This window comes from Pieris napi, chromosome 23 (assembly GCF_905475465.1).
Source record: "Pieris napi chromosome 23, ilPieNapi1.2, whole genome shotgun sequence".
In the NCBI taxonomy this organism is placed as follows: Eukaryota; Metazoa; Arthropoda; class Insecta; order Lepidoptera; family Pieridae; genus Pieris; species Pieris napi.
In genome coordinates, this window is record NC_062256.1 from 4,553,844 (window position 1) to 4,581,316 (window position 27,473).

Sequence of the window (27,473 nt, forward strand, 5' to 3'; positions counted from 1 at the left end):
CACACGCAATTAATTATAGTATCTAAGTGATCTAACTAAAAAGCGTACTGTGAACCTCTGTGAATTGTGTATTAAACAGTGCAAGTGCAATATAAGTTTAAATAGTCAACTGTGAACTGTGAAGATGACACTTGACAGTATTTAAATTGAAAGAGGCAAAAACTATTATTATTTACATGATTTGAATCATTTAGAATTAAAACTTAAGTCGTATTTATATTTTTTTAAATAATCAATAGTCCTTGGAAATGTCATTCTCTGAAGAAAATCCAGATTTAACGAACCTAGATCTGAGTACTGTTTGTCGGGCATGTATGTCTACTACAGGAGTTATTAAAGATATGTTTGTTTGGGGCCTGGCTATGGATTATTACAAATTAACAAATGTTTCTGTTAGTACTTTTTTATTATAATAAAATACTTCATCATAGGATAAGACGGATGTATCAGCTACTATGTTCTCATACAAACGAACCCTATTTTAAATATAAGTTTAGAGTATTTAGGTTTAGTGTGGATTAAGTATATTGATACCGACGAGCAAAGTCATATCTTCTAACTTTTAATAACTTCTCGTTTTGCTTTTTTTTAGTTGCAACCATCAGATACAATTTCTAAATCTATATGTGTTGGATGTGAAGATATGCTGACAAAGTGTATACAATTTAAGAGGCAATGTGAAAAATCGGATTTTTTATTAAATGACACAGCAAAGGTGGGATACATTGATCTCATAATGTTTATTAGTGATATTTTAAAATAGTAAATAATTTATCAGTATTATATTATTCTTTTTCATAAAACATAACAGTAAAGCAGACAACATCCTATCTTAAATAGACTAAACTTAACATTATAGTTATTGTTTTCTATCATTTTTCTATAATAGTTAAAAATTCATTTGAGGTTTCACATCTTTGTACCTTCAAAGTTGTAGTTTGGATTCTAAAGATTATTTTTATTACTTTTGTTTCAAATCTATTAATAGTGTATGTGAAAAATTTACTTCTCTAGTTAATCAGCATCAGCGCTTGGATATCAGTATTGTGTAAAGATTTAATAAATTTCATAATATTAACAATACAGTAAAGTAATAGCAGCATAAATTTTTCATTTATTTATTCATTCCAGAAAAAGTTAACCTCATTAACAGAAGAAGTGATTCTGTTTCCTAAGGAAACTGTTGATAATGAAATAAAATTTAGATTTGATGAAAACAAAATAACATATATGATAACAGCACCAAATATGGAAGAGAAGCTTTTGTACCCTTGTCCCTACTCTTGCAATGAGACCTTTCTAAAACAATCCCTCTTATCTATGCATTTTGTTAAAACGCATAATAAAAATCATGATTTTGCGATTGAAATACAGTTCTATTGCTCACATGCAGATTGTGTATACCATATAGAAAACAACAAGTATTTTTCCAAAAGAAAACAATTGAATCAACATTTCAGTAAAGTTCACAAAGACAAAATTGTCTGTGGACATTGTAATCTCAAGTTTTCAAAGGACATAGACTATAAACATCATTTGAAATCGTGTAACTACCTACACTGGTGTCAGGTTTGTGATAAGAAATATGTGACAGATGAACGGCTAATGGTCCATCTGATGCGAAACCATCCAGAATTTCATAAAAGATACAAAAGAGACAAGGCGGAAAAACGAAAGTCTGAAGCACAGAGTTTGCAAAAGAAAGCGAAAAAAGCAGAGGAAGAAGATTTGATTCTGAAACGCTCCTCTGCCACACAGACCCTTGAGAAAATTAAAAACAATGTCTTGTTGTCGTGGCAATCTGATAGTGAGACTAAAACAGATGAAATCTCAACTCAGACAGTTTTTGATGAGTCACTTAAGTCTCAAACTAGTGAAGATGAATCTCTATGTGGTTCGTTAACATTATCAGAATTTGGCTTATCTAAAGTAAAAGATAGAAATGAATCCCCGGACCTAAGTACTAAGAAAACACAAACCTGTGACTGTCTATATGATTCTACAAGCAGAGTTCACGAAAAGGCCTCAAATGAATGTATATCAACGGAAACACAGACATTGGATATAGATGACTTTTCAAACTTTAATTCAGCTGAAACACAAACATCATTTGAAGAAGATAATATGTGTAATTTTTTTATTCCCGATTATAACCCTGAATGCAAAAAGCCTTCATAAAACCTTTATAAAACTCCCATATGCTCTCCAATGGAGATCTCAGTTGGACTTTTCACATAGGTATATTCGTTTTATTCATAATTTTTAAGGTAGGCAAGAAATATTGCAGCCAGGTGAGGGAGCGTTCAAGTATTACGTAACGTATTTTGGAAAATGTTACGATGCGGGGCGGGGATTAAATTACGCGTTATTGTTAAAAAAAATTTGACTTACACCACATAATAGTAACTAGAGTCACTAGGTGGTCACGAAACGTTTTACTATACTTGGGTACTGAAAAACGTTACGGCGAGCTACATGGGGGGGGGGGTCAATAATCTCCGAAAATTGCGTTACGTAATACTTGAACGCAGGGAGCGTTCCAACCCAGAACGATAATATGTTGTGTGTTCACCACATAACATAGCATAACGGTATGCTATGTACTTATGTTTGCCTGTAATGAAACAGGCGATACACGATAAAGGGAATGAATAAATTATTACTATCAATAGTTATAGGGATGTCGCTAATCAGAGTTCATATATCAAGAACGTCACGGTCGTATCTAGAACTCGCGACAAGGGACGCTTAATTTTTTTGTAAAAAACCACATAGTTACACATTTTTTTTAATGTTTATAAATGATCTAGTAAAACTAGCGATTTGCACCGGTTTTAAACAAATTTGTAAATAGTCCCTTCAAGTAATAAAAGTTATTTTGTAAATAATATTTATTATATTATATGACAGCGAGACGAGATGGGGTCGTGAGCCCGATAACTCATCTGGATGGGCTTCAAAAGTGAATGACAGTTAATACGATTATGTACAATTATTTTTGAGAGCTTTGCTCACTTTTGCTGGGGGGGGGGGGGGGGATGAATTGCAGTAAATCTGCTTACGTAATACTTGAACGGCCTCTATGTCAGTGATACACATCGAATACCCAGATTTCTCTTATTCTACCAAAGTCTGTAGGAATAATATTCGAACGATGTATATTCTTTTGTATAGATTATTAGTTCATTGAAATGTTACATTTGTTTATGGAACATGGCGCCCTTGTCCCCCGGCTGCCATCTTGGAAAAAGGGGTAAAAACACGTTTTTGGCTATATCTCCTCTCTTACGTGCATACTTTAGATTGATAGGCGAAAGACTGTGACGATCCCTTTCCGAGTTCATATGATATTGTGTGCTTTGACCCTTAATGTGTTGCAAATTATAATATAATTTTGTATGTTTCTATTAGATTATAAGATCAGTTCCTCGTCTGTCTTTAAGAAGCGTTAGTATAAAGATTTTTAAGAGTTTGTCACGTGTTCAGCTGTGTGTTCTTAAGAATTCTGACCATTTTGCTCTCCGTTGTTTATGAATCCAATAACTTATATGTACGATTAAATAAAAGGGTTTCATACAAATGTAGTTACTATCATTACTTCGGTATATGTATTGCTGGGGCTATGGGTGCAGGGCATACCTGATATACATTATATATGTCACCGTAAAATTGTAAACACCGTTAGATTGTAATCTATCTCGCGAGATTGTAAACTGTCGAAAGATTGTGAACTCAACGTACTGCTTACAATTTTACGTATTATTTATTATTCGGTAGATTGTAATCTATCGAAGTGAAACCTCGCGAGATAGATTACAATCTAACGGTGTTTACAATTTTACGGTGACATATACACTAAGTAGTTTTAAAAGTATTCATTCTTATACAAAAGATTAATATATATTTACATTTTATGAAAAACGTCACGCTTTATCGGACTGGAATTGTAACTTGTAATTTAGAAAAGGTGTGAATAAAAAAATCAAGTAAATAAATGTTGTTTTAATAATTTAATCAGTTTTAGAAAGAAATTAGAGCCACTCATGACCATGTGCAATACTTTTCAGAATCCCTATTAAATGCGCCAAAACATGTAATACAGTTTAATTTTTGGGTAGAGTATTTTTTTTCACAGTGTAGTCCGAAGTAAACAAAAAGTTATGATTTAATAAAATTGTATATCGTATAACTTAATATGATCTTCAATACATTATACACCCATAAACAACCATAAATAGCATGTCTAACGCAAGGTCTTATTAGTACCAATCTAGTGGATATTATGAAAAATATACAGTTTATAGATTTTTTTGAATTTCAATAAGATTTAGTAAAAAAAGTCAACTTTCTTATAAAAACGCAAAATAAATTATAACCCTGCCGGAATTGAACTTAAGGACCTTCCTTACCTTTTTGCAGCTGATGACCCCATCTATCTCCTAGTTGCGTTTGATCCACGACGTTTTGGCCACCCTGTATATATAGGCAAACCTGATTTACATTATACCGGGTGGCGCAAAAGTACTGGCACTAAAGAAAATTTGTTTATTTTTTTATATGACATTTCCTGTCATTCTGTTGTTGAAAATTGTGTAGTGAACAAATGTAATACACTGAAAATAAACATAGACATTTTACTCCTCAAGAACGTGGAATAATCGTGTCAATGTTCTTACGGAATAATTCATCAGTGATAAAAACACAACGTGAATTTCGTCGACGATTTTCCCACCGTCCCGCTATCAATGTTCTTCCAAATCACTAAGCCACCAATGCTTAATATATTTTCGACTCGAGAAAAATGGTTTATAACATTGCCAAAGATTTTAAAAAGTACCATAATTAAAGTAAGGTAAGTAATAGTACTGGTTTTACTTTTTATTTCATATATGATATACCTATAAATCCTACACGGCTTTGGTTTTAATAGAAATTTAATTGTACGGCCATTCTTGTCAATTGTACCTATATAGAAAATATAAATTTCAGTCTTTATTTACATTACTCACGTTTAAAAAAAACTATTTTACTTAATCAAATGTTATGAAGTGCTTTTAATCACCTGATGTTAAGTGATACCGCCCTGAAGTTTAGTATTCTGCCTTGGTGTCCGATGATTAAACTCAGCTGTACCATAATTATTAGAACTACTCATCTATATATATAAAAATGAAACCCGTTTTCCGTTGTCACGACATAACATGAAAACGGCTTGACTGATTTGTCTGATTTTTTTTTTATAATATTCCTTGAAGTATGAGGATGGTTCTTACGGAGAGAAAAAATTAAAAAAAATGAGTGAAAAGGTCTAAAAACAACACTTTTCTATATTCCCATACAAAATATTCGTAATAATACTTAAAAGTCAATTTGAACTTTAATCATTAAGTTCAAGTGTTAGTGGAGGGGTTCCGGGAAGGTAAATTTTTATTTTTTGACATAATGTATTTGTTGTCTTATCAACTTTCTTTTTTTTATCTTACTAGCTAGACCGGTATCCCGAATAGCAGAATAAGTATTAAAAAAAAATAAAGAATTGACTGTTAGGCGGTACGATGTTCGCCAGGCCAGCTAGTTTTAAATAATGCTACACTTAAGAGAGTGAGTGCCTGCGACTATCGGGTCGTACCTACTACCTACGCTTTTTTAGTTTTATGCTCAGGTTGTCGAACCGAGCAAGAGACTTGGTTCGTAAATCATTTATAGTTAAGATTCGAAGCAATTTCCTTTCGTATTAACGATATAATACATACAATCCGGGCGTGAATAAAAAAAATATCTTAATAATGCAAAAAAATATATAACCTTTAATCAATTAATTAAGTACCTACCTAACTGTTTATTAAAACCTAAACATAACAATCAAATACAATACAATTTTCTTAACCTACGTAAAAATAATTAAAAATTAAAACAAATTTAAAAGGATTAGTCTCTGTGGCACCTGTGGACCTTGAACGCTGCCCTGCGATTCTGTAACTCACTTCACGAACTCACACAGCGGTTTTCGCATCGGCGGTCGCTCTCAAATCAATCGTGAAGTAGTCATTTTATGATTTGGCATTCTGATAAACAATAAACTACAAGCTCCCACCTTTCTGATCATCCAAATCATAAAATAACTAACTACTTCACGACTGATTTGAGAGCGACCGCCGATGCGAAAACCGCTGTGTGAGTTCGTGAAGTGAGTTACAGAATCGCAGGGCAGGCAGCATTTCCTCGCTGTTGTGCGATACTTACTCGTTGAGCGAGGAAACCACCAGCTCTGGTCACCGGTACGATCTACCAGGCGCTAACTTAAATATTTAATTAGCACCTGTGAGAGAGAGAAGATAAGTAGCAGTAAGGGTTTCTCACCCTTCGTAGGTTCGGATCTCGTTAGCACACTAATTATATTTATTTCTTTTTAGTATTAATTTTTTTTACCAACTGCAGCATTCCCAATTTAAAATCAATTTTCTGATTTTCATTCATATGTTTCATATGTGTTCTAAAGCTTAATAAAAAATTCGTGTCATCGTCTTCTACTTCTTGTCGTTTCTGATTAGCTTTCTGTTGATTTTGATGTAGGATATTGAGTATTTGGGATGGGACATCTTGGTCATCTACTTGTTCCACACTTTGTTCTTCTTGCGTTTCGGATTCTTTAGAAGTATTATCGCGTAGATCATCAGTTTTATAGTTTCCTTCGGTATTTCTTTTATCAAATACCGGTATAAGAAAATACAACAGGTCTGCATAAACATATTTTCTAACCTTTTTAGCGGCACTGCCTGAAAGAGCACTTTTATTTTTTTTTAAATGTCTTCGAAAGTAGTCTCTAATGTGTGTCCATTTTTTCTTTGCCTGAGCACCTGAAATGTAATTAATATTATTTTTAATCTGTTTTTTTCAGATTCCTGGCAACTGGTAAAAATTTTGAAGAGTTACACTTTGAATATTTAATGGGGAGCAGGGCCGTATCAGCCGTGGTACAGGTTTGTACAGCAATATGGGAAGTTTTTCAACCTTTGGAAATAAAGCCACCATCTTCAAAAGAATGTTGACTAGAAATTGCTGAAAATTATTATAGAAGAACCAATTTCCCTAATTGCGTAGGTTCAGCGGATGGGAAACAAATTCGTTTGATTTCTCCTCTGCATAGTGGATCTGCCTTGTATAACTATAAACATTTCTACTCTGTTGCACTATTAGCAGTAGTTGATTCTGACTACCGTTTTATAGTTGTAGATGTTGGTGCTTATTGCAGTGACAGCGATAGTAATATATTCAACAATTGGAATTTTGGAAAAAAGATAACTCAGAATCGCCTTAATATGCCAGAAGCAAAACCTCTGCCGAATACCAATGAACCATACCTTTTGTGTTTCTTGGCGATGGAGAATTTCCACTCAATAACAATTTTATGAAACCATATCCGAGAAGTAATCTCAATACCCAACGCAGAATCTTCAACTACCGCCTCAGCAGATCACGAGATGATTACGATGTAGTGGAATGTGCCTTCGGCATTCTCTCGAATAAATGGAGAATTTTTCACACTAGCATGACGATTCTACCAGACTTTGCAGTATAAGTAACAAAGGCAGTGTGTGTGTTACATAATTTTGTACGCAGAAGAGACGGCTATCGATTTGAAGATACTCTGACACATTACTTCGAAGATATACCTTTCCGTAGTCCACAACACAGATCCACAAACCGAGGTCGAAACATAAGAGACAATTTTGCTGAGTACTTTAAGACACCGGCAGGTGAAATATCGTACCAATATAACGAGAAAATTAGTGTTTTATAAGAATAAATGTCAGCACAGTTGTAATAAAAAGTATATAGAAAATATCTTACCTTTGTTTTCTTTGTCCACTTTAGTGCACGTGCTCCAATCCTTTATAACCTCTTTAAATACGTTCTCCCAGGCCAAATCTTTGACATCTCTGTTGTGATAGTCGTTGTCATGAATATTCCACAGGCAGGGGTATTTTTCAACAGCAAATATTAATATTTCTGCCTCACACATTTTCGTGTTGCATTTCTATGGCGTAACAAATACAGAGAATACGTCCGATGCACGTGGCGCTGGCGTGATACTGAATAGAAATTTCCGAACGTATGCGCCGCGCCGGCTCAAACAAAATGTATGCAAGCGTTGCGTTCCGCGTGACGTCATTAGGTTTTTTCCAGTAGGTTTCTCCGAAGTCCGAACAAGTCGGCTACTTGCACTCGAAACGTACGTGTGGAATTTATTCCGTTCGGAAAAAAAGCAAACGTGTGCGTCACTTAATACATTTTCTACTGATTTCAGGCATTCGGATGTCCGAATACGGAAAACGAATTAGGAAATCGAATACGGAAAGCGTGTGTATGCGCTTAGCCTAAGGGTACGGTTAATATTCGTAATTAAATTCGATTATAAAAACACGTGGCATTTGAATTTACAATTCGTCATTTGAGGTTTCAATAAATTATTTTGAATAAAATATAAAATACTAATATTTCATAAATTCTCTTTACGAAATTTAATTTTAAAAATAGAATTTTTATAAGGTAATTCGCCCTTCTCCTTCTCAATCGGTCTCAATCGCTCTCTCCCTTTTCTTCGACAAAAACGCTGCAAATCTTCGTGACGCAAATATTGGAACGAAGTTTCTTATCGCGCGTTGTGAAAGGGGGCTAGACGGAAAAAATTCTTACGAAAAGTTGTCACGACACTTTTTTGCTATTGTAATACACCGGTTCTCGTCCGATCACAGAAGTTAAGCAACGTCGGGCGAGGTCAGTACTTGGATGGGTGACCGCCTGGGAACACCTCGTGACGTTGGCTTTTTTTTTCATCGTAAGATAGCCATTGCGCATGCGTCGAATGTTAGTGATCTCAACTGAACAGATGCAGCATTTTTATTCTAACATAAAAACCACGCTGTTTTGGAGTTCGTAAAAAACAACGTTTTATATTTATATTGTTATTTTATTTGTGCATCTAAAAATTATTATATTATTAATTAACGTAAAATAAAATTGATAAAGATGAACGACTTTAATAATGTATAATTCCAAAAGTGCTCGCTAATGTTATTGTTTCGTCGTAAAAAAAATATAAATATCATGACCTTAAAGCTTAAAAGCGTCGCACAGCCGACAATCGCTGTCCTCGTCTGACAAATGATGTTACGCACTAACTCTCTTTCACTCTACCTTAAATATTTTTTATCTTTAACAGCCAGTAACCCTTATTTGCGGCCAGATTTAATTAAGCAACTTTATATGATAATTAATAGTAAAAAATTAGCTTCAATTTGACATATAATTAATAAAAATAGGTTATAAACGTATAAATTTATCGAAATCATACCTGTTTACACCTGGCTGCAAAGAGGTGCGGCCAGGTGCGCAACGGCTACCGTGATTTTTTAGAATCTTCATATTAATTACCGTGATGTAGACGTTATTTTATTTAAAAAATAAATAAACGAAATTTTTTACCAAAAATCAATAAAAAATAATTTAATTAAAAATAATGGCGGCCAAATTTTGATAGGCACCCTAGTAAATATATATTCTCTTAATTATAAATAAACATAAAAATTTGGTTTTAAACAAAAAGTCGATGAGCACACCAATCCTGCAGCGGGATCTTAGACTATTTAGACCAGTCATTATAGACATTCGAAATCGAAAATTTGATAATAATTCCAAAAGTTTTCAAACTTCGGTCAAGTGAATGGTACATTGGGACGACAATAAATCTCATTTTGCAACCTTGTCCGCAGTCCGGAACATTGTTAAAATTGCAATTAAATTAATTTTTGCTGTATGGTCGTGAAAAAAATTCCAAAAGTTCTGCAAACTTGGGGAAGTTTTCGATATAATATTTCATATCACGTATAAAATTTGCAACCAACTTAAGTGTACGGAACATTTTTTGTTATTTATTTTATTTTCGATAAATCTGTCAAATTTGCAGAACTTTTGGAACGTTTTCCTTCAGTTTAATAAAGAAAAACATTAATTTTTAATAACAAAAAATGTTCCGTACACTTAGGTTGGTTGCAAATTTTATACGTGATATGAAATATTATATCGAAAACTTCCCCAAGTTTGCAGAACTTTTGGAATTTTTTTCACGACCAAAACTTATTTTTAACAATGTTCCGGACCGCAGAGCAGGTTGCAAAATTTTATAGTTTGTTTTAATACCACTCCCGACCTTACATCAAAATTTGAAAACTTTTGGAATTATAATAAATTAATTGTCTTGACTGACTGGACTAATTAGAACCTGCAACATTTAGAACTTATCATTGGTATTATAAAATATCAATCCAAAAATACCGATCGGTCCTCCCAAAGATGGTTTACAGAAACAGATTACTATCGATCCATAGATAGTTTATTGAATAGTAGTTTATGAGAAATGGATTGAAATATCAAACTCTAGTAGTAAAAGTTGGATTGGGATAGTATAGAAAGCGGCCGTTAAACGATTAATCCATACAGGGTTGATGGATTATTATCGTTGCTACTTGCTTATTGTGAATAATTATTTTAGTATTATTAGTAGCAAAAAGCTTTTAAGAGGCAAAATATCTTAGTTGTATTAGTATTGGTGTGAAATGTTCAATAAAAAAAAAATATTAAGTTTTATAGCTCTCGCAATATGCTTAAAAATTTGCAAAACCAATTTCAAAGCGTAATTACATAATAATGATAAATTATTATTCATTTTACTATAATATCAATATAAAATCGTAACATCCAGAGCCATCGCCACTACAAATTGGTCGGAAAAGGACGTGCCCTTACTTTATCGTATCGTAAACCGATGAGGATACATTGTACTTAAATGAAGTAATTCTATGTGAATATAATTTAAAGTCACTTACTAAAATTTTTACTTTTACTTTAACTTTTACACCATCACACAACACAGCCAAATTAGGTATTATTTAGTTGAATGTATTGAATAATTTTGTTTTTTGTTTGTTTGATTTTGTAAATTTTTGAACCTTTTTGTAGTAAAATGTATTATTGAGTATTATGAAATAAATAAATAAATAAAATTCAATATTAAAATATGAACTAGGAAACGCTGCCAGAATTATACACATGTACAGCCACAGGGACAAAACTTTAAAAATTTGTTTGAATTTTTAATGTAACCATTTTATCCAATTTTAATTATTATTACGACTGTTTAAGTTAAGAATATTGTAAATACTGTATATTTGTGTGTGGGCAATAAATGATTTAGAAAAAAAAGGGAAAAATGAAAAATATTACTATTTAGAAGAATGCTAATTTTTAATGTGTTCTTTGATGTATGGATCTACTACTTATTTAAAGAAAATATATAACCTATTATATCTGTTATTTATATATGTATCTCGATGTTTCAATGCTTTCCAGCGGGTCTCGCTTTCCAAGATTAGATACTGATGATGTGATGCATGTATACATTGTATAGGATTTTTGTGTGTCAACTTTTGAACTTTTTAGTTTGCCTGTTAAACATAATTTTTCTTTAATCCGGATTAAAGATCTTCAGAATTCGTAACTAGACTTGTCATCAAAATCAACTCTTAAACGGCCTTGAATCCGTCGATGGTTCATCGAAAAGGCCACAGACACCCCAATCATTTTGCATCGGGTTAAACGTACTTCCTCTGTCAGTTATCGATTTTCCCAGCGCACGCGTGTCTCAGTCTTTATCCAAACTCTGTCGCGTATACACTTTTATACACATTTATATAATGCGTCCGTAATTTTTTTAATACAATACATTTGTGATATTATTGTATTGAAAGTGAAATTTTGAACAAACCAATGTATTATACGGTTTTTGCCGTAAATGGGCCAAGATTAGAATCGACGGAGTCGGAGGATCATTTTACTGTCACACCAGCGCCGCCAGACATTAAAAAATGTCTCTGCCAAGGGAATTTATATACAACAAGGTGTGTATCAAATAAATTGTCAACTCAGCATTGTGTAACCAAAATTGCAATTATCTTAAAATACAAATAGAAAATTCGTAGTATTTCTACATCTTTAGGTCTATTATTTATGCAAGTCATATATTGAATTCGAATATATAGAATAAATCAAAATTAGTTTATTGGTTGATTAGTGAAATGAGCTTTTAATGCACATGCGCTGTTCGATTTTTTTCTATTTTGACAGGAAAACATCCGTGTTATATAATACAGGTGATTCACCCTGGCTTTCTAGTACTTATACCTAGTTCTACACATAGGTACGTGTAATGGAACAGACTAGCACTTGTTTTTGATATTTTTTTAATAGACAAGTAGATGTCTATAAAAAATTAGATTGATCAGTCTTCTGAACAGTACATCTAAGGCGGGGTTCGAATGAAATCTTCATGGGTGTAGCATGTGTATTACAAATCTTGCCGTGATTATAAACTCACGGTGTATAATATTTTTTGCAATTTGAATGAATGAAACAAATGTACATTATTAGCACAAATTTAATGGGATGTTTCAAAAAGCAGTTTTACCCTGTAAAACATTACAATTATAAATCTATTCATATAAATTCATTCGACGGCTCATCGGTCTAGTGGTTAGTACCCCTGACTGCGAATCCATGGGTCCCGGGTTCGATCCCCGGCTGAGACAAACATCGATGTGATGAGCATTTGGTGTTTTGCTTAGGTCTTAACGTAAGCTTCACCAGGTTAGCATGGTACTAGGTCTATTGGTGTGAATTGTCCAATCATAAAAAAAAATAACAAAAGTTAGGGTGAAATATTGTCTGCAAATACCGTTAATTATTTACCTATATCTCAAAAACTTGGTAATCGATTTAGATGAATTTTACGCTAAAATTAATTTAAAAATCATCTCAATAACTTCTAGTTTTCAGACAAACAAACAAAATCGTTAAAATACATACAAACCTATCCCTTTTGGATGTCGCTAAAAATCATTGACATTTTACATGTTCATGACACAGCAATTTGCCCTGCACAGGCGGATACGGAACTATTTCCTATATCATGATATCGATTTTACGTGACCTAGGTCAACTTTTATATCTAGACTATTGCAGCAATTCTGGGCATATAAGCGTTAGCTTCAAAAAGAGCTTTTAATTTTACAAAATAGATATTTATAAATAATAAATATTTTTTGGTTGGATAATAATAGAGAATTGATGCATTGATAGATTTTTAGTATCTATTGGCCCATGCTTGCCGGGACGGACAAAGGAAAAAATTTGTAACATCAAACTGGAAATACTAAAATCGAACCCTACCGAAAGATACAGGTGTTGACCCCTCAGAATGACCCCCGTGGGGTGTTGTCTCACTCTGTCTGTACACCAATAGTATTTATAATAACAATTGCTCTTTCGGTGTAGTAAAACGGTATAAAAAGGTCGTATTAAACCCCACAAACAAAATCGTCTTCTTTATTTGCTTTACTCGAGAAGTGATCTAAAATTTAACAATCTTTTATAGAAAGACCAAGGTCTCTGACAAATGGATTTTGAGATCTTCCTGATTATAGCTTTGTTTACTGGCGCATCGCGCATCGAGTATAGGACTGGTCGAATAGCACATAACAAGTTAAGGCCGATTTACATTATCTTAGTGTTTAGGAGAGTGCTTTAGTACAACTTGAAAGGCAAGTTCTTTAACGTAGCGTTTACTAAAGCAAGTAGCGTTTACATGTTTCAACTAAAGTACTATCCTAAAGCACTCTGCTAAACACTAAGATAATGTAAATCGGCCATTAGGGTACATTCTGACCGGTTTCTTTTATTAAACCACACAAAACTAATAATCAATTGGAAGGTTCCCGCCCTATCATTGGTGTTAAAAGTATTATTGAAAAGATCATTGTATACTTATAATAAAAGTATTTTCAAATGGACCAAAATACATTATTATATGGGGGACTGTTTCGCATAGACCTGCCTTGCGATTCTGTAACTCACTTTGCGAACTCGTAAATGCCAAATCGTAAAATTACTGCTTCACGACTGGTTTGAGCGCGATCGCCGCTGCGAAAACCGAAGAAGAGTTCGAAAAGTGAGTTACAGAATCGCAAGGCTGGACGAAATGTCAAGGAAAAATACCGAATTGTATCATAGCAATACGTCTGATAATTGAAATGTTCATAGCTTTTGCTATTTTATGAAATTTTGGGTGTAGCATGTAGCCTAAACGTATTTTTAAAATTGTACAAAACTTTTCCAATATTGGAGGACACAGCAGAAATGACCTCCCACGCGCTTTCTACACCTTTCACCCTCGTTACTCACCTAGTCGGAAGAATATCATATAATTTGACGGTTTAATGCAGTTTCCACTTTCCACCCTATACACGCTACGGCCTATGTATATGCGTTTTATTGGCTTTTAAAATAAAACGGAATTAATGAGATGCGGAGGTTGCCGTGTTATGTTAATTCATGCGAAATGTGATCGTTTTGATGTGACCTTAATGTGACTGAGTTTGTATTAGAGTTGCATATCATTGGGAACAAAGTCCAAGTACTCCAGATAATCGCCGCGATAGCTAAGCCTCGGACACATACAATATAGATCGCAACTCACTTTTCGAACTCACACAGCGGTTTTCGCATCGAAAACGAAAAGTGAGTTACAGAATCGCAGGGCAGTTATTTAAAACATTAAAGGGTTTTAAAAAACTTCGTAATATTAAAACAACATTTCACGCAATGAAGCCTTATTAGTTCCGTGTTTAAGTTAAACACTTGTTCGTGAGTGATTCAATATTATATAACGTTAACCGATTTATTTTATTGGCTTATAACTGGATTTATTATCTGTAAAAATATACTCTAAGACTCAGTACATGGTTTGAATGCAACAGCTAGGAAATATATACGAATCGCAGTTGCGTAACTATACCATCTGGGGCCCGTGGCAATTCTTTTGATGGGGCCCTATCAGTAAAAATCGTCCCTTCTCAGTTTAATTATAAATAACTTCCAGATTTTCAGCGTACTCAATTACACGTTATATATCCCTCTAATGGCCATAGGCCGTACTCTTAGGCGAGAGGGAATAGTCTGTACTCTGTACCCACGCTAGCCCAATGCGTAGTTTCAACTTGTACTGCAGTATTAACAATTTTCTTAACCTACATTGGAGTAATTAAAGTAATAAAAACAAAATTAAATCAAATTTAAAAAGTTTGGTCCCTGTGGCAGCGTAACTTTTTAAACGCTTTCGAAATATTGGATATTCAAATAACGACATGGAAAATGGGTTTTTTCATTAGATAACGTCATTATTATATGAACCCTGTGTTGCATTGCTAATTGCTGTGGTAATGGATTTTCTGGAATCAACATTTTTCAAAATTAAAAGTGTTTCCAGGAGTTATCCAAGCTGGAAGGGAATATCCTCGGGTCATCAGCGCCACCAACGTCGACAGCGCCAGTGTCCTGCTCCATCGATCTTCCAGGAGATGCCATTGCAGAGGTATAAAACATTTAAAATTAATTCTTCCCTAAGGTCCACTCGTAAGGCAATTAAGACTCCTTATCTCTTATTTATTTTTATGATATATATGTAAAGAGAATGATCTCTTTAATTTGAATATTCGCGCGCACTGCTAGTTCGTGAGTGAGCCGCGTCGTGTCACGTCAAGCTAGCTGACATTGTCAAAGATGTAAAGGACAAATATGCTGAGATTGTTGAATTGTATTTTAATCTTATTTGTTAATTAATTTAATACTTAGTTAAGCTATATGCATCGAGAGGTGATAACAATGAACTTTTATTGTCGTTTCTTTACTTACAGGTAAGATTGTGTTAGTCTTGTAAGGATTGTATCAGTGTGTAACCTACTCGATAAATAAAATTGCATTATTTACTTACAGAGAAACAAATAGAAGTTTTATTTAGCCTCTTGCAATTGAAATACAGACTATTGTCTTATATATATACCTACCTAAATAACGTCTATAACACACCAATTTTGAACATACTCGTAATAACTACATTGTTTAAAGTAGGATCAAACTATTGTTTCCGTAGTAATTTCTATACTGAGTAATGATATTTTTACACGCTTTATATTAGCTTCACCTGTAAGTATGTATGTATGTATGTATGTAACAGACTCCTTCGGACTCGATTTTGACCCACTTTTAACGGACAGATTTAATTCAAACTTTGCGCACCTGTCAAAGATCGATGACAATGCAATAATACGAAAAAAAAATTAAAAAAAATTAACTAAAAAATAAATAATAGTTAAAAAAAACTAAAAAACACGCTTTTAAAGCACATCAAACTAAAAAGTGATAAATAATTCCTAATTTAGGCTGAAAATGGTAATGAACAAAAATAGGTATTATTGTGAAAAAGCGTGGGGCGCTCTGTGCCATATTTTTCGTCTATCGAGCAACCAGCGTGTTTTTTAGTTTTTTTAAACTATTATTTATTTTAATTAATACTTTCGTATGAGCATGTCTTCTGCCTGCATGTCATGCCTACACTATACTGTGTACACATCTACAGCAACGTTCCTTCAGTTATAATCAATACTAAGAGTCGGAGACGAGACCGTCGGGACCGTCTACCGCACCTCCGGTTTAGATCATTATTTATTTATTTAAGCTAATAAATAAATAATAAATGATATTTATCCACGTACTTGTAACTCAATGTTAATTCGAATACAAAATATTGGATATTAGCTTTCATTTGTGGCCATCTTAATTAATTATACGCAATTACCGATTCATAACTGGGTTGTACTTAAGATTTACTGTTTAAAAGGTAAACGGTGTCTATGACAATGATTTTGACATGACAATGTCTTATAATTCGATGGAGCCGGCTGCACGCACGAAAAAACATGACTCATGCGGCGTTACCTCTGAGGCGTTCCATTTAAGGCTTGAAGTGCAAGCGAGAGCACTCGTTCCGCGCTCTCGCTTGCACACAAAAATTGACATAATTGTATTTATGCGTACAAATAAATGTAACTTGATCAATTCAATTGTGATTTCCATTTACCTACTCTATATCCATACAAAATATCTATCAAACAAATAAAATTTCAATTTTGTTTTGAAAAAAATGCAACCATTCCATCAGTATTTTCTTATGACGTTGTCACGTTCAACTATCGTCAGTAAACCGACTTTACAGACAACCGATATTTTTTAATGTCAGTTCTGCCTGGCTCAGACGCTCAGCTCTTTTGTAATACCGCTGCCCATGGACACCCAATGCCAGAAAACTTGCAAGTATATAATATAGTTTCGGGTTGTGCGCATGTGTTCTACTCATCAGTGGCGTGGCTATACTATCTGGGGCCCGTGGCAAATTTTTTTGATGGGGCCCTATCAGTAAAAATCGTCACGTTGTACTCAGTTTAATTTTAATATCTTAACATCGAGAATTTCAGCGTACTCAATTACACGTTGTATATGTCCCACTAATGGCCAAAGGCCTCCTCCCTTAGGCGAGAGGGGATGTTCTGTAGTCCCCACGCTAGCCCAATGCGTATTGGAGACTTCACATTCATCCATAGAACATAATATCTCTTGGGCAGGGGCCCTCTTGGGTCCGGGGCCCGTGGCATTTAGCCAGCCCTGCCACCCTATTGTTACGCCACTGCTACTCATACTGTGTAATGATATTAATATGGGACCAAAAAGATTTTTAAAACAGAAAAATGAATGTTGTACCAGCCTTGTTTTGACGTTCATGGTAAATACCCAGGCGGTGCTGTCCCCGGAGGCCGCAGGGTCCTTACTGTCGATTCAATCTGCGCCTCCAGAGCAGAGTGAGAGGATTGAACAGAGGGAGCGACCTGTCAGTTTACTCTTAGAACTGCCGTTGGCTAATGTGAGTATATGTTTAAAATTATTATTTATTTATTTCAATTGATAGTGGCTAAAGTTGAGCTTTCTTGTAATTACATATATATACTTAAAGCTGAACATAAAATAATATTTTCTGTATGATAAAATTCATATTGGTATGAAAGATATAATATGTATCAGGAATCATAAACTAAAGAATGTGTTAAATGTAAAAAAAACTGTTTTCCAGGACTCCTTAGCAAATCTCTTGAAGGCCGATCATGATACTATGGTTTCGTAATCTAAACTTTGTGATAAGTAATAGTCAAATGCATTTTTGACATCAACTTTTTAACTTGCAGCAAGTAGGCGCCTACCTTTCAGCGATGTCGCCGACGGAGCAAGAAGAAGACTCTCTTCTTACTCTGTCTTCCGTCACAGCACGACCGCTGCTAGCTGCTTCTAGAAAACTGAGGCCGCAAAGCGAGAGCACAGAGTGAGTAAAGAATTTATGTCTAAAGGTTTTTACGAATTTATATTTGAACTACAACTAAAATAAAGTTAATAGGCAATATTTTTACGTCTAGGTAAAAACAACATTAAAGTATGAAAGGGTTTATCAAAACCTGTAAGATCTAGTCTAGACCTTGTATCGACTATGAATCCTCAACTGATACCTGATATCACTTTTGACTTAACATTGGTAGCAGATATGTGACCTTTTGTTGGTACCGTCTCGCTGATTATCGATGTAATAAAAAAAAATATATAGTAGTTATACATATAATTTATGCTATGTTCATATGAAAAAAAAGTAAAAACAGTATTTATTATAAATGTTTTAGCACATCACCACCAGACGGCGGTTACGGCTGGGTGGTGGTATTTGGTGCATTCATGGTGCAGTTCTGGGTGGCTGGACTATTCAAGTCCTATGGAGTCCTTTATGTGGAGATTATGGAAACTTTCCCGGATTCCTCTGAGAGTGTCGCTTCTTGGATACCAGCTGCACTGTCTACTTTGTGCTTGGCGTTAGGTAAGTGATACATTGTCTTTAGTAACAACAATACAATTAAAATATAAAAAAAATATATAATATAAAAAATTATTTAAAACATTGATAATGACAATACCAAGTTGTAAAATGTGATACGGATAGGAGAGTTTTAAGCAAGTGTATAAGAATAGTATTGTCTTTTATTGAGTCTGTTCGTGTCTGTTTTAGGACACAATGAGACAAATATACTTTTAGTTTTTCGTCTTATTTTTTCGCTTTTTACTTAAGTTACAGAGTCAGGGTTCTAAATTGAACGCACCACAAGGCCTGGTATGAAATGTACATAGCGATTTGTTGAGGTTAAATCAACCAATCGATCAAACAAATCTACTATCCATTAATATACTATACATTTGAAGCTACATTCTTTCTTCCACAAATTCCAGAAAGATGGTCTTAAGGTAGCAAAACATAATTGAAATTTGTACCACAAATATATTTTTCCAGCTCCCTTATCATCAGCCCTTTGTGAAAAGTACTCCTGTCGTCTGGTCGTCTTCATAGGCGGACTGTTCTGTGCAACGGGCCTCGCTCTCTCTTTCTTCAGTACTGGATTGCTGCATCTTCTCCTTAGCTTTGGGGTTATGACTGGTAAGGCTAATTTTAGGCACGACTTCATTCTTCGATCTTCTTACAAAAAGGCACTCTTGTAATTAATTGTTTAGTAAATAACCTTGACGAAAAGAAAATAACGTAGAGTTTTTTGCCAGTTCTTCTCTCGTTCGTTCTACGCTCTTAATTAGAGAACTGGCTGTAAATATAAACTATATCTATAAGGAGCATTATTTTTTACTGACGTTCATAAGTGAACATTTTGTTACCTACATGCATAAATGATATTTTGTTCTGATTAATATGATTGATACAGATTGTTGTCATCTATCGACTAATCCCAATTTTAATGTTGTACCTACTAAAATCCATAGCGTTGATTTTGGAATTACGTGTCACGAAAACTGATATTATTTAGATTTGGTTAAAGTAAAATTTTGACATCAACATTTAAGAGAATTCTACTTAGGATTTAGATACGAATATATTACCATAATTCAAAGTTTCGAATGCTTTTGAGATTTAATTCGCCTTTATATCAGCCTTGCGATTCTGTAACTCACTTTTTGAACTCGCACAGCGGTTTTCGCAGCGGCGGTCGCGCTCAAATCGGTCGTGAAGCAATCATTTTACGATTTGGCATTCTAATAAACAATAAACTACCACCTCCTTATCAAAATGACAAATCGTAAAATGCTACAGAATCGCAAGGCTGTTACAGAAGTAAATAATATATTTAATAATACATACATATTCAAATAACTTTCATTCAACTGAAATATATATTTTTAAACTTTTAATTAAATCCTTCCGTTCCTCCAATTCGTGTTTCTAGGTATATAACATCAAAACCCTATTCATAATTTTCAGGTATCGGAGGTGGATTATCTACTACTCCTGGTATAGTAATAGTATCGCAGTATTTCGACAAACACAGAGCATTGGCAAACGGTATTTGTGTGAGTGGCACAGCTGCTGGAAGCTTCGTCTTTCCAATGTTGATAGAGAAATTGGTGGGTGTGTATGGGCTGCATGGAACTGTTTTATTATTAGGTAAGTAACCTGTGACTATGTTCCAAACCAGAAATAAAGAGAGTCAAACGTTTCACTGATCTTTTGCCTCAATAAACGCGGATTTGCTGAAATATATCTGTGTAAAACAAGGATAGATACACACCTATAACAAAACCACTCACGTGTAGCAAAATAATACATTTATGCTATCAACGCAAAATGAAATACTAAGCTACGCTTATAATGCTGAGACAATGTCTACGTCTGGCTATATATGTTAACGTAAAATTGTAAACACCGTTAGATTGTAATCTATCTCGCGAGATTATAAACTGTCGAAAGATTGTGAACCTCAGCGTACTGCTTACAATTTAACGTATTATTATTCGGTAGATTGTACTACACTAACTTAGTTATCATTCAAACTTCTTTGGTCAATTACAGATTAATTTTACTTCCCAACAATTTCATATAACTACCGAATAGTAATACGTTAATTTGTAAGCAGTTCGTTGATGTTCACAATCTTTCAACGGTTTACAATCTCGCGAGATAGATTACAATGTAACGGTTTTTACAATTTCACGGTGACATATATATCTCGTGGCGTAAATCCCACGATTTATAGAACGAAGAGAGCCTGAGTGAGCAAAATTTTACATTTACTCGTACAATAGTGGTTAGTGGAGACCAATTTTTCTACAATATTCTACCGAACCGAAAAACTGTTTGTTAATAACTTGGAAATATAACATTTCTTACATAACAAATTGTAACAAGTGGGTAGTGCGGGTTGCGCGTGTCAACACAAGTTCCGTATTTCTATTACTTTTAAAAATATTATTTGTGGAAAATAAAGTTCAAATATGTGTTTAAAAGTTACATACTAACACAAGGTAACGAGGACATACATAGTTTAGTGCAAAATCCGTCAAAAAAGACTTAAAATAAACTGTGAACAGAACTATAATTTATAAATTTATACGCGACTTACTTCGTTCAAAATGACTATATTTTCTATAAATGTGTGATTTCGGAAGTGTATTATTGTGACTATAGTGACTTGTGACACTATTGTGTTGTGGATTTTTTGTCAGTAGTGAAAACCTATACCTACATGACTAACAGAAGATGTATTAGTCATTCGCGACAAACGTCACTAGAAAACAGCATCTATACCAATGTTTCGAAGCGATACATACTTAACCAGTTAGCCGATTGCGGAAATCGTTGCCTCATGCAAGTAATCTCGAGTTCAAATCAGTCTTGATTCTCTTTTTCTTTTTTCTTTTTTTTGTAATTAATTACTGATAAAATACAAAGATAAGTATTTAGAAAAATAAATAATAACAATAAATAAAATATGGAGGAAATAAAAAGTATTTTAGAGGCAATGCAAGAAGCAATCAATCAGCAAAAAACTGATATGCAAGAAATGAAAGAGGATATAAAAGAAACTATCAACCGTAGTATAAATGAAAAATTTAAACAGCTAGAAACCAAAAATGAAGTTTTGGAAGGAAAATTGGAACAACAACTTATAAAAATTAACCAGTTAGAAAGAACAATTAGGAGGAAAAATCTGCTCTTTTTTGGAGTGGAAGAAAATGAAAAAACCTATTGCGATTTACAAAACAGAGTTCTTGATTTAATAAACAATACTTTAAAAATCAAATGTGATCACAATGGCGTTGAATGTGTTAGGAGGCTTGGTAAAAGAACAGAAAAAATCAGACCAATAGTCCTGACGCTTTCTACAGTTGGACTCAAAGTTGATATCCAAAAAAATAAGAAAAAATTGGATTCTACCCCATACTACATAAAAGAAGACTTCCCTCCAGATGTTCTTAATACACGAAAACAATTACAAATTGAAGTTAACAGGGAAAGAGAACAAGGGAGATTGGCAATCCTTAAATATGACAAAATAGTCTGGTTGAACAACCGAAACCAACAAATCTTAAAACCAAGAACGGATAAAAATAAGAGAACTCCATCAGAATCTCCTGAATCGTCGAGAACCAACGATAAAAGAAATGAGACTGTTAACCAGCCATCGAAGAAAAGCAAGCTTTACAACATAAAAAATTACGTTATCCAACAACCAAATTTAATTAAACGCCAGGCTTCCTCTCAATGCCAAGATTCCCTCAGTTGCGAATAGCAACCACTAATGGACCCTTCGGTCCCTCCATATCCCCTAATATGGCCGGTCACCGCAGGGGATATTGGCCAAAATTATGGCGACGGCGTCGGAAGACTGAATGGCCAAGTACATACAGATAGAATAAAAAGTAATACAATTTACTACCAACTTGCAAACACATACAAAGAAATATATTCAACGGAAAGTTCACTAAAATTCCTCTACTTAAATGCTCGAAGTATTGTGGGTCAAGGAAAGTTTGATGAACTGAAATGTATCCTAAACTCATTTAGACATATGATTCACATTATTGTAATAACAGAAACATGGGTCAAAAGTGATGAACAAGCAAAAAGACTAATTTTACCTGGATATATACATCACTATAACTTTAGAACAAACACTACAGGTGGTGGAGTCTCAATTTTTATACATAACAATCTAAGCCATAGTCTAATAGAGGACTGTTGTATCGCGAATATACACTACTTATGGATACATATCAATAAATATAACCTGGATGTTGGACTAGTCTATAAGCCTGATCGCTCAAAAATTAATCAATTCCTTGATGAGTATTCACTTCAATTAGAAAAGAGAAAAAGAGCTATAGTATTTGGAGACTACAATATTGATTTATTGCTCAAAAAAGATCATGCCACAGTAAATTACACAGAGACGATTAATGAAAATGGATATGCAATTCTTAATCGAGTGGACTCATCCTACTCCACTCGTGAAACATCATCAACCAAAACAATAATAGACCACGTATCCACCAACATAAAAGAACATAATTTCAACTTAGCTATTATTGAATCAGCAATGTCGGACCATAAGCAGATATATCTAGAATTAAAGCAATACTCGCCAGAAACAAAGCAGAAGGTTCATTATGAAGCTCTCAACTATGAAAAACTTTTTAAGCTAGTTGAGCACGATGTTTCAAAATGTATTTTAGACTATAATCACATAGAAAAATTAATAATTAATAACATTAAAGACAGCAAAATTCGAAAAATCAAAATTATAAATCCACCAAAAACTGATTGGGTAAATAAAAATATAATTAAAGCCATAAACGAACGAAATATTTTATGGAAGCAATGTAAATCCCATCCAAATAATATAGAAATAAAGGAACAATTTATAAACAAAAGAAACAAAGTTTCCCAAACCATACAAACAGCTAAAAGTACTTACTATCAAAAGGCTTTTCAAAACTGTATAAAAAAACCAACCAAAATGTTTAATCTCCTAAATAGTATAGCAAATAATAAAGTAAAAGATACCAGTATGCCTACAAAATTAGAAATAAATTCAACTGCAATAACTAATCCAATAGAGATCTGTAAATGTTTTAACTTATATTTTTCTACTATCGGGCAAATTCTAACCTCAAAAATCTCAAAACCTGCAAATACCACTACAAACATAATTACTTCTCTCTCTAAAACAAAGTCTCAAACATTTCTATCAGAAATATCGACTACCACGGATGAAATCCTTAAAATTATTAGCAATTTAAATAGCAACACATCCATAGGTATTGATGGCATAAGTACGAAAGCACTAAAGTGTGTTAAAAACCTGGTGGTCAACAACCTAACGAGTTGCATTAACCAATGTTTAAGTAATGGTATATTTCCAGACAGCCTTAAAGTAGCCAAGGTTACTCCGATTTATAAGTCAGGCAATCGTACTGATCCTGGTAATTACCGACCAATATCAGTCCTACCAGTGTTATCAAAATTTTTTGAAAAGATATTACACTTGCGTCTTAATGACTACCTAGCTTCAATAAATTTATTATACAAAAAACAATACGGATTCAGACCTAAATCAAATACGTTATCAGCTACAATAGACCTAACAACAAAAATTAAACTTAAGTTAGATAAAAAACAAATAGCATTAGGCATATTTGTTGATCTTAAAAAAGCCTTTGATACCGTCTCTCATGAACTTCTCTTAAAAAAACTTAACGATATTGGCGTAACAGGAACAGCATTAAAAGTATTTAGCTCTTACCTTGAGAACCGCCAGCAAATAGTTAAGATAGGAACGTTTATGAGTGATGCTACTCCAATAAATTGTGGTGTGCCCCAAGGATCTATACTGGGGCCACTTTTATTTTTGATTTATATTAATGACATTAGCAACTTAGGGTTAAAGGGTGATGTTACGTTGTATGCAGATGACACAAGTTTGTTTTACTATGGTAGTAATATAGATACAATCGTGAAAGATGCACAAATTGATTTAAACTGCCTAAGTGATTGGTTAGAAACTAATTTACTCACTATCAATACAGAAAAAACAAATTATATAATTTTTGCGGCAAAAAATAAGAAAATATACGATTTTGTACCTCTTACTATTAATGGATGTAATATCATTAGAACAAATACTCAAAAATATCTTGGTGTTGTATTGGATAGTCGTTTAACTTGGAAGCCGCACATTGACATAATTAAATCCAAATTATCTTCTATTCTTGGCGTGCTGCGTGGCAGTGTGCGTTGCTTCCCAAAGTCAGTCCGACTCATTATATATAATATTATGGTAAAGCCACATATAGACTACTTAATCGAACTATGGGGCACTGCAGCGCCTACAAATCGTTATAAAATACAAATTATGCAAAATAAATTATTGAAGACATTATTCTATTACGATTATTTGACTCCAACTGAAAAACTATACAGTGATACCAAATTTATGAGTATAAACCAGACATACGTTTACAATACCTCAATTTTAATATACAAAATTATTAACAAATTAATTCATATAAATCTATCCTTTACACAAAAATCAGATACAAAATATCCATTACGAAATATTGATACATTATGTTTAATACAACCAAGGACTAATTACGGAAAACTTAATATTATGTATCAAGGCGCACAAATATTTAATACATTGCCACCCAGATTAAAAGAAATAAAACCTTTTTACAAATTTAAAAAACTTTTAAAAGAACATATAATTAACAACATACCTATAAAATAACAAAAATATAAACAACCATATTCTATATCTGTGTCTGTAACAATCGTAATAGTTTAATATGAATTAATGGAATAATTATTAATGTATTTACAAAACATCAAGAAGCTATTGTAGCATTTACTTATGTCTGCGAACGAGCGTCTTGTAACATGTTGTAAAATCGATGCGACCTACCTGCACTTTTGTAACAGATATGGTACATATTGTTGGAACTAATATTTTTATTTTATATAGTGTATTTTTGAATAATTTCATAACACGATGTACATAACTAACTTACTCTAAATTTTCTCGCTAAGTGAATGTAATTCTTTGAGAAATAAAGTATCTTTGAACCGAATTTTTCACGACATGTAGAGGAGAAATCTAGAGCAAATTAGCTCTAAACTAAACTTATTAAAAAACAATATGCTCTTAGATGGTGAAAAATATAGTCGCAATCTCGTATATATTGCAATGAATGCATCCTTAGGTGGTGGGATGTTACATGTGTGTGTGGCAGCAACCCTTTATCGTCCACCTCCCACGATAAGGTCCAACACTCCAGTAACCACAACCACGACTGAGAATACCACGCTGCTTAATGACATACAAGATGGTAAGCTTTTTAAGTGTACTTATATAAATTACTTCCAAGTAAACCAAATGAATATGATAATTATCTATCCAACACGCATGTGTTTTTGTTTTTTTCATGTGGTTTTGAGGCATTTTTACTAAGCGTACAGCTGTGAAAACCGCTGTGTTCTTTGTGAGTTCGAAAAGTGAGTTACAGAATCGCAGGTCAGATCTTATAAATACCATCAAATTCGCTAGGTATGTGAGACCTAATAGAGGAGTCCAATGGGAGTCCAATAATATCACATCAAACAAGTCCTCCGCCTGTATGATCCCGTCCTATAAAAACGTCTGCGATCTGCTCAGTAATGTAATTAAAATTAAACTTATAATTTAATGACAAAGTGTGGTAGCGCGATGCTGCGCACGTTTGCTTTCTGACATATCTACATTATGTCTATGCCTATTCTAAGTGACTTATGCTAAAGTATGCCTCGTTCTTCATATGCCGAGTATGCACAATTTGACTCACGTGATACCACAGGTGGACCTACATAACAAGGTCTAGTTAGTAGATCTTTCTAACTAGTCTATGGTTATAGGTAAAGCCCTACCAGCGAAGGACAACAAACTACAGAACCTTTTCCAACCAGAAAGCGAAATAGCTATGAACCAGAAAAATGCTCTGTTGAACGATGATAAACGAACTAATTTCTTCAATGAAATTATGCACCCAAGTTTGATTGAGGTAAAACTTATTATAGCTATAGACTTTAAATCTAATGTTTAATTGTCGAAATGACTGGCGGAGTCATTTTACCAGCCAGCGATTCCATAGACGTTATAACGTAACGTCTATGGAATCGTCGTTATAACATAATCGCGAATTAGCGTCACCTGTTAGAACAGGATTGTGTTTTTTGTAAATAACTTAGTTTAGCGTTCGTTATTTCATACGAATTTTATTGAATTCCGTTTTTAATGGTATGCAAGTACACTTTTAATGCTTGGATACCTAAGAAATAAGTACTTCGACTCTAGTTATTTTATTTGCTAGGCACTGTATAATATAACTTATAAAACGTATTATTACGCAACTAAAAACTCGAATATCAGAAAGCTAACTTTAAAAGTGTACCATTTCTAGAATGCATCTAACTTTCGGACCGGAGCCGTGCGATTCTGTTAATCCGTGAGTTCACCTCGCACTAACAAAGCTCCCTTCGTCACTCACGTCATTTTTGGAATCTCATTCTGTTAAGCAATTTCACATTACGTCTTGACAAGCCGAGGGAGCTTGTAGTT

At 33.7% G+C, this 27,473-nt stretch overlaps 3 protein-coding genes across 4 annotated transcripts in view; 2 read left to right on the top strand and 1 right to left on the bottom strand.

Annotated features, from left to right (window-relative positions):
* The first annotated feature begins 129 nt into the window (after window positions 1-129).
* LOC125061373 lies at window positions 130-2,331 on the top strand. 2 transcript variants are annotated; one of them, XM_047666783.1, is made up of 3 exons: window positions 130-392; window positions 593-715; window positions 1,132-2,330. In XM_047666783.1, the coding sequence occupies exons 1-3, from the start codon at window positions 249-251 to the stop codon at window positions 2,176-2,178; spliced, it is 1,314 nt and encodes a 437-aa protein (XP_047522739.1). In that variant the 5' UTR covers window positions 130-248; the 3' UTR covers window positions 2,179-2,330. The 2 variants fall into 2 exon arrangements, with proteins under 2 accessions (XP_047522739.1, XP_047522740.1); XM_047666784.1 differs by having other exon boundaries at window positions 185-312; window positions 1,132-2,331.
* A 3,882-nt stretch (window positions 2,332-6,213) lies between these two features.
* LOC125061386 lies at window positions 6,214-8,127 on the bottom strand. The gene is made up of 2 exons (XM_047666806.1): window positions 7,852-8,127; window positions 6,214-6,857 (listed from the first exon to the last, which is right to left on the bottom strand). The coding sequence occupies exons 1-2, from the start codon at window positions 8,021-8,023 to the stop codon at window positions 6,400-6,402; spliced, it is 630 nt and encodes a 209-aa protein (XP_047522762.1). The 5' UTR covers window positions 8,024-8,127; the 3' UTR covers window positions 6,214-6,399.
* A 3,565-nt stretch (window positions 8,128-11,692) lies between these two features.
* LOC125061368 (monocarboxylate transporter 12-like) overlaps window positions 11,693-27,473 on the top strand; it is a 43,324-nt gene continuing 27,543 nt past the window's right edge. The window contains exons 1-9 of the mRNA XM_047666778.1: window positions 11,693-11,957; window positions 15,380-15,484; window positions 17,741-17,866; window positions 18,186-18,319; window positions 18,669-18,859; window positions 19,328-19,471; window positions 20,303-20,485; window positions 26,083-26,208; window positions 26,771-26,916. Coding sequence (XP_047522734.1) covers window positions 11,925-11,957; window positions 15,380-15,484; window positions 17,741-17,866; window positions 18,186-18,319; window positions 18,669-18,859; window positions 19,328-19,471; window positions 20,303-20,485; window positions 26,083-26,208; window positions 26,771-26,916 — 1,188 coding nt within the window. The 5' untranslated portion in view covers window positions 11,693-11,924. The remainder of the gene's footprint in view (window positions 11,958-15,379; window positions 15,485-17,740; window positions 17,867-18,185; window positions 18,320-18,668; window positions 18,860-19,327; window positions 19,472-20,302; window positions 20,486-26,082; window positions 26,209-26,770; window positions 26,917-27,473) is intronic.